Source organism: Dendrobates tinctorius, unplaced genomic scaffold (assembly GCF_039654945.1).
Source record: "Dendrobates tinctorius isolate UK_male_01 unplaced genomic scaffold, ASM3965494v1 ptg000070l, whole genome shotgun sequence".
In the NCBI taxonomy this organism is placed as follows: domain Eukaryota; kingdom Metazoa; phylum Chordata; class Amphibia; order Anura; family Dendrobatidae; genus Dendrobates; species Dendrobates tinctorius.
Genome location: NW_027361738.1, coordinates 62,173,319 through 62,192,521, shown reverse-complemented (window position 1 = coordinate 62,192,521; position 19,203 = coordinate 62,173,319). Strand labels below are relative to the sequence as shown.

Here is a 19,203-nt window from a genome sequence, read left to right as displayed (position 1 = left end):
ACAGGCCCTATCTCACTTGCTATTTGTTATAAAACCGGGCAACATTTCTGCTCGAGATTTCCGCGTATTTACGCACATAAAAATGGATTAATAGTTAGTCGTGTAGCTTGCTGACTTGAAAGAAAATAGTCAAGCGTTTTATTATTTGATTAAGTGGATATAAACCTAAACTGCTGAGGACAGGAGGTCTTTTTTTTTTTTACCAGTGGAAAGTGATCTCCCGTCCTTGGCTCCAGCCCGAGTGCAGCTCTCCGGAGTGACGCCGTAGCCAAACCAATGTGGGAATGGTGCAGGGGTTACGAGCAGACGCTGATAGCTACCAGGGATCTGACTGCTCCATCAGAGATGTTCTAATGTTCTATTACCAAGCCACGAACCACAAGATGTCCCAATAAACGACGCTGCCGCTCTAGGTCCTGGGTGGCGCACACTTAGTAAGTCAACTTGGTGGTGTTGATTTAACAACTGGAAATAGATTCCTTTTTTTAGCAACTGGTAATTGAATGGACGTCAACTAACGTATTTTATATCATACCCAGAAATGTAAAACATATGTACACGCTTTGCATCCCACGGATGAGTTGGAAAACAATTTTTTTTTCTTTTCTTTCCACATCCATTAAGTTTTGCCCGGTGCTATGTCTTTAAATCAATAAATGTAATGATTCTCATATCTTTCACCTTCCCCTTCATTATTTTTTTCCTAGCACATAAAAAGCAGATGTTGCTGCTGCTCATTAAAATAAAAAAAACTATATATATATATATATATATATATATATATATATATATATATATATATATATATAATATATATATATTAAAAAAATAAATAGAAAAAAACCAGGCAGCACTCCAGTTAAAGGGAAAATTGTGGACTTTAATCCAAGTGGTGCGACGTTTCGACCTCACAGCACGGTCTTTATCAAGACCGTGCTGTGAGGTCGAAACGTCGCACCACTTGGCTCTGGATTAAAGTCCACAATTTTCCCTTTAACTGGAGTGCTGCCTGTTATTTTTCTATTTATATTTTTGCATTTGGACAAGCGCATTATTCAGGTCTATTGCACCCATGATCTGCTCAAGTTTGTGCTGCTGTTTTTTCTATTTTTGTTATATATATATATATATATATATATATATATATATATATATAGCTAAAGGTCTGAAATCATAGAGTGGAAATATCGTAGTTTGTTAATGTACTTACTGTGAGACTTGTTTTAAAGAGCTGTCGAGCAGCTGCATGTCGAGTTGCTGGAGCAGCAGAAAGATTTTCATCTTGATTTCTGCCTCTTGATCCTCTTTTTGTCGCATTTTGTCCAAAAGCCGCAGCATAGAGGTGTCCTCTCCCTGCACGGTAGCGAAGCCTGCGCCGAGGATTTTTGATATCGGGTCTCTGTTTGCTGAAAACACGAAACAACAAATGGACTGGGATGCTAATGATCAATCTCTTACTGAGGTGGGAAATAGTAAGGGTATGTTAACCTGGCGACTGAAAATCCAGTCCGTTCCGTAAGTGAGGACGATTTTGTAGCATGTGCATACATTTTACAGAATATATTTTTTACAAGCAATGCTTTTCGGCTGTACCATCCTTGCTCCCATTTGGCTTTAGGCCGGGGTCTCGCACATCAATACCCGACACTGCTGCTGACACTCAGGACCGGAGCGGTCAGCTGCATAGAAATACATGCAGCCGCACACTCCGATCCCGAGTGCCTGTGGCAGTGGCGGGTATTGACGTGCGAGACTCATGCGAGTTTCTCACACCTCTGACCCCGGCCTTACCCTCAGAGTAAGGCCGGAGTCACACTACCGTAGAATACGACTGAGTGCTATGCGATAAAACATAAAACATTGCATCACACTCAGCCCAGTGTTAATCTATGGGGCAGCTCACATCTGTGATTATTCTCTTACTAGATGTGGGCCCGATGCTATAGCATCGGGAGGACAGTGTGTGTGGGGTGTGTGCCCAGCCGCTGCCTGCCCACCCAGCTCCGTGCAGTCACAGCGGACAGGAAAGACTGCGGTTTACAGCCTGCGCTGGAGATGGGGTGCGGCGCCACCAGAAAGCGCCCGCACCCCATCTCCGGCACAGGCCGCAGTCTTTCCTGCCGGCTGTGACTGCACGGAGGTGGGTGGGCAGGCAGTGGCAGGATCCGGCGCGTGTATTCAGGCGGCGGCGGATCCTGGTGGGGGTCCAGTGGTGGCGGTGGGTTCAGTGTGGGTGTCCTGGTGGTGTCCCGCTGGTGGTACTGTGGAAGGGCCTGGTACCACCAGTGGGTGCCATATTGGAATACCCATCACTTGGGTATTCCAATATGGCGGTCGGCATACTTCCGGTGCGGCGGGGTGGATTGTGGGATTCGAGGACGCCTGGACTGAAGTGGATGATGGACAATTTTAGGTAAGTATATAACAGATGGCGAACCGGTATGCATGAACAATCGCAGAATGCTGCGATTGGCTCCGAGACTATGCCGAATCTCGGCTCACTCACACCCATATAAGTCGATGGGTGCGAGTGACACAACGCACATCACTTGGATATCACCTGATGGAGAAATTACTTCCTCTGCCTCCTCCGCAACTGGGCGAGAGACTTAGAGCACAGTAGAATGACACTCGGCTCCCGCTGGCAGCAGAGCAGGAGCCGAGGGTCATCATTAGAATATCGAATCCGATGCTCTTGAATCAGATGCCATAAGCTAATGTGACTCCGGCCCAAGTCCACATGTACCGGACTTGTTACCTTGATTTATGTGACCGATATATATGTCTGGATCACAGGGCGACTTGCTGGGGGTCCTTCCTCTCTAGATGAGGAGGAGGAGGAGGAATAGAAATGGAGGAATGTGGGATCTTTCTCACTGCCTGAATCCATGTCGGAGGCAAGGAATGCGTATGCCTCCTCCGGTGAATAGCGTTTTCTTGACGTATTGGCCATTTTTATCTTGTTCTTCAAAACACTGGGGATGTGTGTAAGTGGTGCTTTTACACATGTATTGTGTGGGGCTTGTGGAAAAGGAACTATTTATCATAAAAAGAAAAAAAATTAGAAGAAACCCTGAAAAGAAAAAAATGAAAAGAAAAATGAGTAGATGTGAAAAGAAAAAAAAGTGACCTGCGATCACAGATCAGTCACACAGCAGCCAGCACACAGCACAGGAGAGAGATCGCAGGAGACAAGAAGCTGGAGAGCGGATCGCACTGGCCACCAATGAATTTCTCTATCTCAGGGTAACACATGGGGTATATAACCACTCTGCATGACAACTCTAACGTAAAGATGGTGTGCAGAGTGGTGATCACTATTTTAGATTAACCCCTTTGGCGCTGTATCTATTGTTCAGCAAGTCAGCACCAAAGGGGTTAATCAAGAGAGGTGACATCGTGATCACCTCATCCATTGTGACTGCTGTGATTGGTGCGGTCTCAGACAGCACCAATCGCAGCAAGGCACATGGCTTTTTTCTTTATAACTTTATTGTCAAATCGCGGTGATTGACTGGTCGGAATTGATCAGCAAATCACAGCGATTGGCGACGAGGATCGGCAGTACAGCCTTCAGAGGCGACGTGCAGGGACGGCCTGCTGTCAGAGACAGCAGCCATCTTAACCCGGTCACTGTGTGATGCAGCGCTATATATAGTTGTGCTCAAAAGTTTACATACCCCTGTAGAATTTTTGCTTTCTTGGCCTTTCTTCAGAGAATATGAATGATAACACCAAAACTTTTTCTCCACTCATGGTTAGCGGTTGGGTGAAGCCATTTATTGTTAAACTATTGTGTTTTCTCTTTTTAAATCATAATGACAACTCAAAACATCCAAATGACCCTGATCAAAAGTTCACATATCCTGGTGATTTTGGTCTGATAACATGCACAGAAGTTGACACAAATGGGTTTGAATGGCTACTAAAGGTAACATCCTCACCTGTGACCTGATTGCTTGTAATCAGTGTGTGTGTATAAAGCTGAGTGAGTTTCTGGGATCCAGACAGACTCTGGCACCTTTCATCCAGCCATTGACGTTTACCTAAAAATAACATATACTCACCTACCCTGTTTCCCCGAAAATAGGGCGCCCCCCGAAAGTAAGGCATGCTAGGGGGAGCACTGTGCCTGCTAATATAAGGCACCCCCCGAAAATAAGGCATAGCTTGTTCTGTGCATGGGGCATGCAGTTGTCTCGCTCCCGCTGTCCGGTGCCCGCCACTGCAGCCGCGCTATTCGCAGGAGTTAATCACAGCCTCGGAGCTGTGTGCCGATCTCCGCCCATGAGCCCTGCGCCATTCACAGCGCAGGAACCATGGGCCAGCTGACGTCATCCATAGCCTCTGATTGTTCCTGGGCTGTGATTGGCCCAGGGCTCCTGCGCTCTGATTGGCCCAGGGCTCCTGCGCTCTGATTGGCCCAGGGCTCCTGCACCACCAAAGCACTGAAAGCAGCACCACAGAGGAAACCAGTAAGAAAGTGAAAGTGTGTGTGTGTGTGTCTGTGTATGGGTGTGTGCGTGTGTACGGTACACACATGGGAGGCTACAGTGGGATACCGGGATGATGGGAGGCTGCAATACTGTACTGTAGAATGATGGGGGCTGTAATAGAATGATGGGGGTGCTGTATTGGGGACTGTAAAGGGATGATGGGGCTGCTACGGTAAAGGAACTGCTGTGGGTGATTGTTACGGTAGCGGTACAGTGTCCAGAAAGTGTGTGTGGGAGCCATTTTAGAGCCCTTATGTTTTGTGGCCCTGTGTGGGAGTCAGGCAATTACAGTACCGTACCGTAGTGTGTTACTTTGATTTGTTGTCTGCTTTTCTGCTGAACGGTCTATATGTCTGACTACTGGTTTTACGCTACAGAATGCTCCTTATGTAAGGGTAGAGCGCGCTGGAATGTTTCTCATGAAAATAAGATACCCCCCCCCCCCCCCCGAAAATAAGACATGGTGCAACTTTCGGAGCAAAAATTAATATAAGACGGTATCTTATTTTCGGGGAAACAGGGTAGCAATCCTTTTCCACTTGTCTCAAAATGTTGTCTGGGCCCCCCACCAATATATTTGCTTCCTGCTTTTGACATGTGACAGCTGCAGCCAGTGATTGGCTGAAGAAGTTACATGCCCATATGACCTGAAATAGATCCTATTCAGTGACCATAACCTCAGGTCAGTTCATGTTGATAAAAGTCCTTAGACATGAAGCCAGGTTTTTCTTAGTAAATCACTTTTATTCTGCCTCTGTCTGGAGTACGGGCACTGACCTTCCAAGCACGCCTGTGTTTCTTTCAACTTTTTATCCTGTGTAATCTGGAGAAAGCGGGATAAGTGTTTGAAGCTCCTGATTTTCACTTTTGATGAAGACATGACGAATAATGGGTTTCCGTCTTGGTCTGCATCTTCAGACTTCACTGAAGAATCACTGAAACGACACCATGCCAAGCTGTAGTCATAGGAAATCCATCACAGCTGAGAGTCTATATTGTACAGTGAATATATCCCACTGCTAGACAAATATGTAACACGTCCTACGTGCCAAAGTGTCTATACTGCCCCCAAATGACCCACGTATGCTCAATACCAAGTAATGCGCCAACGTTCCCTTATTATAGACATTGTGCATTGTCTGGGGGCCAAATGTTGCATAATAAAATCTGGGTGACATAGAAAACCGGAATCCAGACTGAACACAGTAATGACTGCAACCATTCTGTAGCCAGGACGCCTGTGAGACACATATAAGATAAAGCATTTGTATGTTATATATGTACAGTATATATGTACTTACACACACATACTGTATGTATGCAATCGGGGGCAAAAGTTTTGACACTGACGAAAATTTGGGATCCATGGACATGCCACAATTAAGGGAGACATCCAACCCCAGATTACCGTAATCAATTTAGGACCCGAATGAGAAAAATAAAAATGGTGTATACTCACCGGTGTTCCCGGCAGTGATGTGACTGTCGTGTCATGGGCCGGATGCAGCCAATCTGCGTCTACTCGTCATCCTGCCTTTACTATTTCGGCAGAATGGATGTACGCCCAGATGGAATATTGATGAGCTGCATCCTAAGAGTGGCCGCTCATCACTGGAACGGTGCGGCTTCAGGAGGGGAATATATACTGTTTTTATTTTAATTATGGTCCCGAACTGATTGAACTGTCATTGCCTAATAGTGGACAACCTCATTACGTTACCCGATTCTTGAATTATAAGGCTGTGTGCACACGCTGCGGATTTTGCTGCGGTTCCGCAGCGGTTTTGGCCGCTGCGGACCCGCAGCAGATTTTGCTGCGGTGTACAGTACCATGATTCCCTATGGGAATCAAAAACCGCAGTGCAGACGGTGCGGATTTTTCCGCGCGGATTATCTGCGGTTTCAATCCGCAGAAAGAATTGACATGTCAATTCTTTCTGCGGATTCCCCTGCGGTTTGCCATCTCCTCCATTGAGGAGATGAAAAACCGCAGGGCAAAACCGCAGAGCAATCCGCAGGTAAAACCGCAGGTCTTTTGACCTGCGGTTTCACCTGCGGATTTTACAGAATCCGCACATAATCCGCAGCGTGTGCACACAGCCTTATACAAGGTGCTCCAGAAGATCTATGAGTGTCAACCAACAGAGTTAATCAGCTAGTGCAAAATCAGTACGAGGAGCAAAACCAAGACCCCCCCCCAAAACAAGGGTGGGTGCTGTGCCTCCCAATGAAGGATACGAGTACCAAAAAATCCTTATTTTTAAGGCGCTTCATTGAGAGACACAGGATCCATTGTACATCCTAAATCAGTCCCTGGGGGGGGGGGGAAACTAACACCAATTTTGCAGAAAGAAGAATCATAACAGGACAACGCTGAACTGAATAGGTGGATGTTGGTTGGCCAAGTGTAGATTACCTTTTTTCTAAGATGTACTCTTAGTGTCAGCCTCCAGGTGGCAACATATTACCTTTGTCCCCCAATGAGGCGCCTGAGAATTTATTTTTTTTTTTTTTTAAATCATTGCCAATTTTTTTCTTTCATATCACGGTTTGCATTTATAAAAAAAAAAAACAAGCTTAAAAATCTTGAAATATTTACACTGGCCAGTAGGCATTGTTTTTAGATTCATACTTCCTGTCCTAACAGGAAGGCTTTTCAGCAGACTCATTATCATCACAGGCAGGATTACAAAGACATGTAACATTTCTTTACAGAGCCGATAACACAGGCCATATCACAGCTCCTCCCTCCCTTAATAATGATCTTAGCACACACAAATTAGATGCTTCAAGATGGGATCGGTGATTTTACAACATGGCTAATGTACAGGTGTTGTTTCCTGAAACAAAAAGAAGCTTTAGTGTAAAATAGCTCCAGTGGCCAATGTGAATATTGCAAGATTTCTAATTTTTAATATTGATTGTGACATGTAAAAATAATGTACTGTATGTATATATATATATATATATTTAAAAAAGAAACACAATTAGAAATCTTACATTTTAAAATGCAAATCTTAATACGGATTTCTGATGACACATTCCCTTTAAGCTGGACAGAATGTCAGACATTTAATTCACAAAAAAGTCCTCTTGGCTCGTTTATTGAGCTTTTTATGTATTGCAACTCTCTTTTTTTCTCGGTCTGGCCTCACCTAATATCATAACCAGATCCAAATGCCGATGGCTCCAAATTGGTTTTCCATTCCAGAGGTTCTCTGAAGACAAACTCTGCCTCTTCTGGATGCCGGGAGCTGAAAGGCTCCACATACTTTATGATGTCGTTTAGCAGAGCTTCATTCAGAGGTGTGATCTCCAGCGTGCCAGTTCCAGAACCAGCACTTGTCCACTGAGCCGCTCTCGTCAGCGCCACGCCCATCGGATCTGCTGCTTTTTACGGGGATGTCACCTTTTAAAGGACGTGTAAAGACCCGCGGCGAGATGGGCTGCCGAGCGTTCTACAGAGATAAAGCAGCGCAATTACTCCTCACTGGAAAATAGGCAGAAAATGATTCTAATGCAGGAGCTGCCCAGAAATGATAAGGTGTCGCCTTCCTCTGGGCCCAAAAATGCTATTTTTCAGGCTATTTCTCTTTTTTACAACATTGATATAATTTACATAAAAAGAGCAATTTGTAAAAACGTGATGTTATTTGTCACGTACTGCACTTGTCGGGTGAAAACAAGTTATCCGCTATCCACAGCATAGGTGATAACTTATTGATCTGTGGGGGTCCGACCACTGGAACCCGCACCCGCCAGCAGAATGGGGAAGTTTTCTAGACTTTTTTCTCTCCTATTTTTGCTGGTCGTTTTTGCGGCCCCAATAGATTTCTATGGGGCCGCAAAATCGTCCCGCAAAAATTAGGAGCGCCGTACGCCGTATGGCCGTGAGGGCCGTATTTGCGGCCGTGAAAAAATATTGCGCTTGCTCGATATTTTCACGGCTTACGGACACAGCCGCAATGCATTTCAATGATACCACAAAAACAACGTTACCTTGTTTTTGCAGTACACCGTATCTGGGGATCGCCCTTTTTTTCCCTGCTATTTGTTATAACGGTGAAAAACGGCGATCCGAGAAGGTTTTTTGCGACCCGTTTTTGCGGGAGACAGCAAAAATCACAGCAATACGGCCGCAAATAACACAGCAAGTTTAAAACCAGCCTTACAGAATGGAGTATTCATTCTCTATGGGGCTATAGGGCTTATAACAAATGTAAGTGCAGCACTCGGCAGCCACGTAGGCTATGAAAGGAGTGGCGGTCGAGTAAGGGATAAAAGTTCTCTGCTCCCGGTGGTCCTACCACCAATCAATAAGTTATCACCTATCTTATGGATGGGCGATAACTTGTTTTCACCAGACAACTCCTTTATGGAGTATTATACTTCAGAGCTGTATTTCCAGTTCTACTGGTAATTAGTGGAAATAATCAATGAGCGTGTAATTATATGCTTAAAGTGAGCTCTTCAAATGCAGGGAAAGTTTGTCCAGAATCGCATTATCAGACATGGTCCGGTGTAGAGATGTCATAACCCAGAATGCACACAGTTCAGAATTTTACAGTCATTCAGATTTGGATTTTCTAAATAGGTATAACAGCCTCATCTGGTCTAAGACATCCATTTATTAATGTATACAGTTTACATTGTGAAAACTGACCAGTCTGACCCATAGCAATCCCAAGAAGAGCCCTGTTTAAATGAAGTGGTGGCCCATATGCTCGCCCTCCGCTCCATTCATTGTCATTGGGATTGCTGGAAATAGTGGAGCGCTGTGCTCTCCTTTCTGACAACCTCATAAACAATGACTGGGCTGGAGCGCGAGGATGGGCACCTCTACTCCATTCAGACAGGGCTCTGCAGAGCCACATTTCAGGATCTTTGGAAGTCCCACCAGTCGGATATCCGGCAATCAACAAGTTGTCCTCAAGCCAGTGGCATAGCGCCAAAGGAAGCAGGCAAGGTAGATGCTATGGGGCCCGGAAGCAGAGAGGGCCCGGTGTCAGCACTGGCGCCCCCCTCACCTGTTCAACTGTATCGTCATCCTGGATGCCAATACAGTTGACAGTAATGATGAAAGAGGGAGCTGTCAGCCGACACTTTCTCCTCCGTCCTTCTTCTTTGGCGTCTGATGTATCACCACAGTAGGCACAATGACGTCACTACATGGCGTCCGCTGCGCTGAGGTGTTCTGCGTTTCAGAGTTCTTAGTACAGAGACCGGAGCAGCGGAAGAACGAGGAGGACAAGGGAGTATTGTGGGGTTTTTTAAATTGTGGTGACTATAATACTGTAAGGGGGACTATGTGGAGTATAATATTGTATGGAGGACTATGGACTGTGCATTATACTACATGGAGGACTATGAGGGGTGCATTATAGTATATGGTGGGCTATGGGGTACATTAAACTATGTGCAGGACTATGGGGAGTGCATTATACTATTTGGAGGGTTGTGTGGGTGCCATTATAATATATGGAATTCTATGTGGAGGCCATAACAATATTTGGAGTGCTATATGGGGCCATTATTAATTTGGAGGTGTATGTGGGAACCTTTATACTTTATAGAGTGCTATATGGGAGCCATTAAGGTTTATGCAAGCAATTATATAGTGTGTGGGAGCCAATATACAGTGTGGTGAGGTTTGGGGCCATTACACTGCATTCTCTTCTGTGATCCCATCGAATATTAGTTATTTATTTATTTTGGGGGGGGGGGGGGCATGAGAACTTCTGCCATGGGGCACCATGATTTCTATGTACTCCCATATGCGACCTGCGTCTGAAAACTTGGAGTTGTTTCACTTTGTCGCCTGTCGAGACCTGACCTACAGATGCCAGGCTGTAACACGGTGTTCACATCACGACAGGTCACCGTGCAGCCCCGGCGTAAAACGTGCTGGTGCCAGCTGACATCTGCAATATGTGACCCCGGCCCTCCCGAAGGGGGCAGGAGGAGCCCCGGGGCCATCACATTGGGGGCGAAAGTTGCAATAGGCGTCACTAGTGCTGGAGACCTGATGGGAAAACCTGGGGCTCAGATTAGGAGAGTTTATACTTTCTTTTTTGGGACCGGAGATGGTGCAAAGGTGACAGTATCCTCGTTAGAGGGAGAATGAGGGCATTATTTATTTAAAGGGGCCCTCAGAAGATATTATTTGTTTAAAAGGGCACCCAGGGGGGCATTATTATTAATTCAGGGGGATAAAACTTTTTTTTTTTTACCCAGCTCACACTATGCCGATGACAACTTCTGTCTCGATTTGGTGCCTAAAAGGACAATTATACGACCACAGGGTTGTCACAACCGCTTTACAACTCAAAATAGCGACCAGAGAAATAAATGTAGCCAAAATTCCAATAAAGCAGATGACAAGCCGCCATGCTGGCTGCCCGGGCACTGCCCCAGGTGCCCTGTTACATGCCGGTGCCGTAGTGACAGGCCCGGACCCTGTACATACCTGGATATCACAGCAGCGCCGCACACACTGCACCACCAAAGAGTAAGAAAGCGGCAGTTGTTACCAGTTACCATGGAGATGATTTCGCGCCTGCGCGCTGAGTGTACCCAGCTGCCTAGCAACGGCAGTAAACAGCTGTAGGCGGAGCTATAGGTACGGCAGGTGAATGAAATAACAGACGTCGTGCGCGTTCCTGAGCGTGCTCGTCCACGGCTTCGCTCTGTACTATCAACCCGGAAAATCAGGTCACTGAATGGTGACTGTACACGACGACTGCAAGCAGTGATCGTGACGACCAATCAGGTTCCAGCTCACATACTCTAAAAGCCTGTTGATAAATGAAAGAAGCAATGTGATTGGATTTTTTTTGCTTTTGCTGTAGTTTGGTAGTTTATTTACGGCAGTGTCCATTAGCTTATCCATAGCTATCCCTAGAAGCATTCCTGAGAGCAGCAGGGGGCGTCAGTACACTGTGGGGTCAATATTAAGTGATCATTTTGGACTTGAAATCTAAAACAGAACCAGGCAGTGCAGCTATAATTGCAGTGTGAGCTGACGCCCCTGATTATATATATAATGGTCTGAGCTAGGTTAAATAATATCAGTGTTACCAAGGCCCCAAGCCCAGGTGGGCTGCATACAGGAAGTCCCTTCCCTCAGCCATCGTCTGTCTGTAACATCCGTGGCTTCTGGCCATGGTGGATAACCATTAAAATGCTGCTATCAATCTCTTACAGAGGCATTTACATGAAACGCGCGTCGGTGCCAGCGTTTCCCGGCTCCCATCAGCCCACTGCAAAACTCTAGATGGGGAAGGGGGATACGGATGGGTTATATGCCTGTTACGTTTTGCCATTCAATGACCTAGCAAGGTGAGTGTATTCTCTCCTTTATCTGACGCCCCTTTGTCATCAGATAATACCCTATTGCGCTTTTTCTTTCCCAGTGTCTTCTTTCTGCAATTATCCACCCGATAGGTTTACTGTGACAGTTGGCTGCTGAAGACGCCAACTACCATCTGCTATCATCTTGGTTACCAGTGTGAGACATGTAGATCAGGGGAGCAGACTGTCAGTTATTACATGTCTCACACTGGTATCTCCTTCATGTAAAATAATGTCTAGAGGCAGATTCTCAGGGAAATCTATGTCCGACTCATAGATCTTAACAGCTCATTTACATAACGTGGTTTTCTCTGAAATAAGACATCAGATATCATGTTATTTAGTTTCCTATGGCCTACATTGACATATAGATGTCTTAGGAGGGTTGATCCTCCTGCTCTTTAAATTGTACAATGTGTTATGTAGTACAGGTTGCACACTGTAGTGCTAAAGCATGTAAATATGAATAGAATTACTGCTCTAGATAATAAGAAAAATGGAGATACTTAGCACAACATTTGGTCAATTCATGCAACCAACGACAAGGTGATGGCCAGTTTTCCTGGGAACCTATCTAGTGTGAACACCTCTCTAAGGCTAGAACCTTAGGTTTCTGATTTGGAAATGCCAGTCAGTCTTTTGTTATTTCTACATTAGCTCTCTGACCGAGTACTCCGCCCTCCAGCCTTTGGCAATTTTAAATGCAGCAGGATCCTTCCTACCAATAAATGTAGGCTTTAGTCTTATAGAGTTGATCACACTAGGTAGATTCCCAGCAAAACCAGACATCGCCATGTCGTTGGCTGCTGGGAATGCATGAATTGGCCAAATTATGTGCTAAGTATCTCCGTTTTTCCTTATTCTCTAGATCAGTCTGTGGCACCCCAGGAGTCAGGTTGCCACAGTGGCATTGCCTCCCTCACAGGGAGTAATGTCATGCCTGGAAGCAAGGAGGGGTCCCCTTACCAGGTGTCAGTAGGAGAGAAGTCAAGCAGAACCAGGGGAGTGGAGCTGTGATTAAACTCACCCCAGAGCTGAGCGCTACGATCCGGAGTCCGTGGTTGTGTGGGTACGGAAGTCCTGGCAGCTAAATCTAGAGGGCAGGGGCATGCAAGTCTCCTGGCCCAATCTAATACCCGGTGGCACAGCAGCATACTAGAGCCTGGAGCCGACACAAAGGAGCGGCACCTGTGATAAGCTCGAGCTGCCTGCCATGCGGGCAACCGTTTGTTTTTAAAACAGAGAGAGACAGCAGCAGGAGGATGAGCTGTTAGGCAGCAAGGAAAAAGGGAGGACAGCGCAGAAAGAAGGCCTCCGTATCTACCTGGCCAGGTGTATCCAAAATTGCTTCCAGGCTGCCCGGCTCTCCATCATGGTCTGTTACCAGTGCCACGGTCTGTACTATCAACCATCAAGTAAAGGAAAAGAAAACTACAGTCCTTGTGTCCTCCAGTGATCTCTTGCTCCCTGAGTCCTGCATCACAAGGTACACGAAGCCTGACATAAATGGAACCGGTAGCCCTGGGGCCCCGCTCCACCTGTGGGGAGCAGAACCATCACAGCTGCATCACCATCAACCCCAGCGGTCTCCTTTAGCAGCGTCATCCATCCGTTGCCGAACACCACAGGTGGTGTCACGTTAAATCCCATATACAGTACATATTCCCCATTTTACGGCAGAGCCAAGGCCACGGAGTCGGGTCACGGCCCCGTGACTTCCCCAAAGAACTGTCCAGGCCAGTTCTGAGTAACCCACGGCCCTGGTGGGCGTGTCAAGTCATGCTATTCATATTTCATATTTACATGCTTTAGCACTACAGAGTGAAACTGTATTTGATTGTTATGTATAGAGATGGCTACTCCTAGTTCACACCTGTTCACACCAGTTTCCTGATTTCGAAGTGCCAGTCAGTCTTTTGTTATTTATGTTGTACAAATACATAAATTGTCAATAAGAAAAATTATAGTCAAAAGCTGTTCAATGTAAAATCTCCATAGTTATTTTTCGCCATCTGGAGAAAAAAACGGTTCAATTTACAGGGGTCTACCTCGGGAGTTGGTAACCTCAAACTGTTGATGGTTTCAAAAAAGCTTAGGTTTTTTTAAGAGAATAACATTTACATATGTAAATGTATACAATTTGTGTAATTAATGTTGATCCTGTTGATTGACACTGAGGATCGGGAGAGAAAGATTTCCTCTTTTAGGGCAGATTAGTTCATGCGTTATGGTTGTACCTTATACCCCTTCCCTTTATCATCTCCCATCCCTCAGTTGAACTATCAAAACCTACAAGAAACAAAATGAACATAAACCCTGTTGTAACTAAATAAGTAAAAAGCAAAAATGCATCTAAATAACATAAGGGTTCTTAGTAAACACTGTTTTTGATGTAAAAAAGAAGCGTAAAAGCCATCCCACCGTCGACAAGGTGACTCTATTCAGGACAGTCCTATATTATCTATGTAACTATGTAAAAAAGAAGAAGTTAATGCGAAACGTGTGTTGGGGCAGATATTTTCCCACTACTATTTTTTGGGGCTGTTTTTTCTTTTTTTATGCCTATATACTTCATTTGAAATGTAAAGGATGGAGGAAATGCAAGGTCAGCTCACCTGGTTCAGCATAAATCCAGAGACTGTCCACGCAAGGAGCGGTCTTGATCACAGGCGATGTCCAAGGCAAAAAGTTAAGAAAAAAAGTGATCTCCAGTGTGAAAACTTCTTGAGATAAAATCACAATTTTTATTTGAAAAACTTTAAAACTGATAATTGTTTAGGTACATGGTAGATATGGGGTCCCTGGTGGTCCAATGTGTTTCGACCATTCAGGTCTTATTCACGGTATCAATTGATCATGAATAAGACCTGTTGTGAACTCTCTTAATCTGACTTTTGAGGCAAGGCTCCCTCTGGTGGATACTGCTGGTAGTGGAGCTGGTCAACATGGTGTTAACCCAACAGCTACAGAAGATAATTGGAGGAGTGGGGGCAGTGACTGGGACTACATAAGCAAGCAGACTTCTCTCAGTGGCTGCTGGTGATACTCCTTTCTTTGCTTATTGAGGATTTCTGTCTCCTGCCTGATCCTGCATTTTTCAGTTAAGTGTCATTTGCTAAACCCTTTGCATCTGATTTTCCCTTTCTGTCAGGGGTCAGCTTTCTTCCCCAGGGGCTGCTGGCTCCTGCCCTGTATTTTTGTATCTTGTTTGTTTGCTCAGTCCCATGCTGTATTAGCCTGTTGCTAGCCGCCAGTTCACACCTGAGTGCTGATATAGTGGGGGCGAGGTTTGTGCAAACCTCAGTATTTTTGTACATCAGTCGTGTTGGAATTGTTAGGGTTTTTGCGTGATCGCAGACAGTGCCTTTTCTGTCCTGTCCTATCTAGTCAGTGTGGGCCCCATCATTTGCTCAGTCTATTTTCTGTCTGTGTTTGTGCTTCATCTTGTCTCACCGACAATATATGTTTGGGGGCTGTCTATTCCTTTGGGGATCTGCTCCGGGGCAGTTTAGATTTCACCTTTCTGTCTTTAGGCTTAGGCTACTTCCACACTAGCGTCGTGCAACGGCCGTCGCCCTGTGTCGGGGCGATGTACCGTCGCACGTTGTGAAAGTTGTGCAAAACGGGGGCAGTTTTACAATGCATCCGCTGCCCCATTGTAATGTCCAGGGAGGAGGGGGCGGAGTTTCAGCCGCACATGCGCGGTCGAAAATGGCGGAGACGACGTACAAAAAAAGTTACATGTAACGTTTTTGTGTGCATCGCGGCCGCCAAAACACGACGCATCCGTCGCACGACGGATGTGACGTGTGGGCAATGCGTTGCTAATGTAAGTCTATGGAGAAAAAACGCATCCTGCGGGCAACTTTGCAGGATGCGTTTTTTCTTCAAAACGATGCATTGCGACGTGCAACGCACGACGCTAGTGTGAAAGTAGCCTTAGTTAGTCTTCCGGCTGTGACGAAGCATCTAGAGCAGCATAGGAACGCTCCACGGCTACTGCTAGTTGTGTTGTTAAGATCAGGGGTCTGGAATCCGCTGAGCGACCAACCTCTGGTGTTCTGGTGGCATAGCCTATTGCGCTCTCCTCCTCGGTGACCCATTCATAACAAAGACCTGAATGGTCGAAACGCGTCAGTTGGACCACCAGAGACCCCATATCTACCATGTACCTAAACAATTACCAGTTTTAATGTTTTTCAAATAAAAATTATGATTTTATCTCAAGAAGTTTTCACGCTGGAGATCACTTTTTTTCTTACCTATTTACTTCATTTGTGGTCTTTATTGACACATACCAAATTGAATTATTTATTTTTGCTCTTGTTGTATTTGGTCACAGCTTTATTTGTACAACAATAGTATAATTCTATTGTCTACCTTCATAATTCTTTTTTCTAGGATATCATGTCACTGTTCAGATTGTCACTGTTGTGTTACTTTTTTAAAACTCAGCGCTTATTTTTTTATCACGTTTGTGTATGATTCATAATTAAAAATTCTTACTTTACTGTATTTATTCTTTAGGTCTTGTTGGAAGTGCCCTATATCCCTCTTGTGACTGGCCGTATATAGGGCATGTTGGGCAATAAAGAAATAATAGGATAAATACTGTTTTAATGAAATAATGGTCAAATAAATACATGCTTGGTTTCCTTGTAATGTCTAATTTTATTTTACATGCTATCTAATAATATGACTAGGAAATGCCATTAATGCAATTTTGCCATTTTTATGCATTTCCTCATTTTAATAAATGTGTATAAATGAAATGTTAACATGGATGTATGCAAAAATAATGGCCAAAAATGTACAACTTGTCTAACAATAATACAATACATCAAATACATAACCTTAAGGGTACATCATCATATTCGTATAAACAGTGATTTGCTTGGAAAGTCATCTGCATATTACAGTAGTAGCGCTGTGAATGTGAATTTCACTAAATCTCATTTATATGTGGCAAAGAAAAAGGTAAAATCTACTGAAATGTCACTACGTTTCCAAATTGAAATCTTCAGCGTTGCAGATTGCAAGCTGTACTTACCCCCTGAATCCACCCTAAGATCCAGCCATGCCTCTATGGTAATCTCCGTTGGACTGGAAGAGATGACGTCATATCAACCAGTCACCTGACCACTAAGACCAACGAGGGTCAAGTTGCCGAGGGTCAGGGGACTGGTCGTCGGGAAATCACGTCTTCTGGGGTCCAATGGAGACAGAGAAGTGAAAGAAAAGGTGGATTCCAGGGCTATGTATGCCTTTTTTTTTCGTCCTGTAATAATGGACTTCCTACTGCTAACATTTAACGTAATAATGCTCAATGACGCATATATCCATCATGAGCACTTGTTAATTAGTGCTCCATGATGTGTATACATATGCCACGGTGATCTCACAGGTACTGCCTATGTACTTGCACGATCAGTTGCTTCTGCAGCCAGTTGCCAGCAGGGATCCATAGCCGAGTTCCTGCTGAAACTGATAGGATCTATGAGAAGACAGATGTCAGCAGTTTTACCCCTCATATGCCGCAGTAAATTCGACCACTGCACTAAAGGAGTTTGACAAAAGGAGTATGCTCCCTCTGTCAAAAAAGTAGTAAACCATGAAAAGTGCAATGTGAATTGAGAATCCCCGTAAACTTATTGACCTGCAGATTAAATAAAAATCTGATTAAATGATAGTTACCCTTTTAAATTTATGGCTCTCCGAATATGGCTACAAAGTCAAATTCCTTTTTTCCAAACTGTGAATTTATAGGAAAGTAAAAAAAATCTAAAAACAGTTACCAATTTATTTGTGCCGCAAGTGAAAAAAGTTAAAATTTAAAACAAGTAATATAGGTAAAACGTTAGGTAGTAGGTTGTATGCACAGGTAGCCCTCAACTTACTAATATCTACCTAATGTATGACTTCTAGTTACAAAAGTAAAATATTAACAAAATTAAAAAATAATACTCATGTAAATGCTCACCTCTCCGGCTGCTCCCTACCCCCTGCCTGGTCCTCTTCCACCTTTGAGTGCCGCATCTCTGGCCTCCTCACTATAGGCCTCAGAGGTCACTACGTGTTGAATGTTTGTGACAAGACTTGTGCTACTATTTAATGACCCACAGTGACCTCTGAGGCTTGGTAGTCTCGGCCTATAGTGAAGAGGCTGGACATGAGGACTAGACAGGAAGCAGCGGGGTGGCCAGAAAGGTCAACAATGGGGAAGAGTCCTGAGGAGATAATTTGCATATTCCCAGTGCCTTCTGGGATAAGTGAAGAGTCTCCGCGAGGTCAACAATCACCGGATTTTGGCCGTTACAGCTGAAAAGAGGAAATCGGTAAACCGCGTGCCGATCGGCGCACAAATTTTGGCTCATTTTTCATCGCTTTGAAATCTCTTTACAGTAACAATATGGAAGAGGCCAGGAGCCATTTGGTGAGCTGCATTTCTTGCTACATGTTCACAGACTTACCAATGGAAAAGCCAAACTTCACATGCCACAAATGCAAGCTTGTGTCCCTGTTGGAGGAAAAGTTGCAAAATCTTGAAGAGAGGGTTAGCTACATTGAAGATCATTGAGGAAGGTGAAGAGTTCTTAGACAGAGCAGAATTATCTCTTCATGTTACAGAAAGAGAAGAAATTCGAAATGCACCTGAAGAAACAGAGGAATGGAGACATGTGACCCAGAGAAGCAGGAGGATCAGGAGGCAGCCAGCACCCATACTGCTCAGAAACCAGTACCAGGCTCTCACGCAGGAAAACGATGAAGAAATACATCAGGATAAGACTTTGGCCACAGACAGCAACCTTGTACGCCTTCAGAATCCTCCTGGATGGAGAAAGAAAAATGTTGTGAAGAAGAAACGGAGAGTGGTGGTCATGGGGGATTCCCTGTTGAGAGGAACAGAGGCCGCTATCTGCAGACCAGATATAACCTCAAGAGAAATGTGCTGTCTTCCAGGTGCAAAAATTAAAGATGTGTCTGACAGGATATCAGGACTCTTCAGACCTACAGATGACTACCCATTCCTGCTAATACATGTGGGGACAAATGACACAGCAAGAAACGACCTGGAAACCATCTGTAGGGAGTATGAAAACTTAGGTAAGAAAGTGAAAGAACTGGGAGCGCAGGTGGTCTTCTCTTCCATCCTCCCAGTGGATGGCCTTGGAACAAGGAGGTGGAATAAGATTCTGCAGGTGAACAACTGGCTAAGTCGATGGTGCCGTCAGCAAGGATTTGGATTTCTGGATCACGGAGTGAATTACCTATACGATGCTATAGATGAGGTGCACCTTACGAAGACCGGAAAGCATGTATTTGGAAGCCACCTTGCTACACTCATCAGGAGAGCTTT

General features: G+C 44.8%; 1 protein-coding gene and 1 long non-coding RNA gene across 3 annotated transcripts in view; one reads left to right on the top strand and one right to left on the bottom strand.

The window, feature by feature from the left end:
* The window catches only part of ODAD2 (outer dynein arm docking complex subunit 2), a 228,821-nt gene extending 217,758 nt beyond the window's left edge, over nt 1-11,063 (bottom strand). Inside the window, exons 1-4 of one of the 2 annotated variants that reach the window (XM_073581730.1) lie at nt 10,963-11,063; nt 7,652-7,954; nt 5,274-5,431; nt 1,211-1,406 (exon numbers count right to left, since the gene is read on the bottom strand). In XM_073581730.1, coding sequence (XP_073437831.1) covers nt 1,211-1,406; nt 5,274-5,431; nt 7,652-7,875 — 578 coding nt within the window. In that variant the 5' untranslated portion in view covers nt 7,876-7,954; nt 10,963-11,063. The remainder of the gene's footprint in view (nt 1-1,210; nt 1,407-5,273; nt 5,432-7,651; nt 7,955-10,962) is intronic. The other variant, XM_073581731.1, reaches the window with a different exon arrangement.
* Nucleotides 11,064-11,111: 48 nt separating this feature from the next.
* On the top strand, nt 11,112-16,508 carry LOC141095617 (uncharacterized). The gene is made up of 3 exons (XR_012233439.1): nt 11,112-11,265; nt 11,700-11,834; nt 16,374-16,508. It is a non-coding gene; the product is annotated as an uncharacterized lncRNA (long non-coding RNA).
* The last annotated feature ends 2,695 nt before the right edge of the window (nt 16,509-19,203 follow it).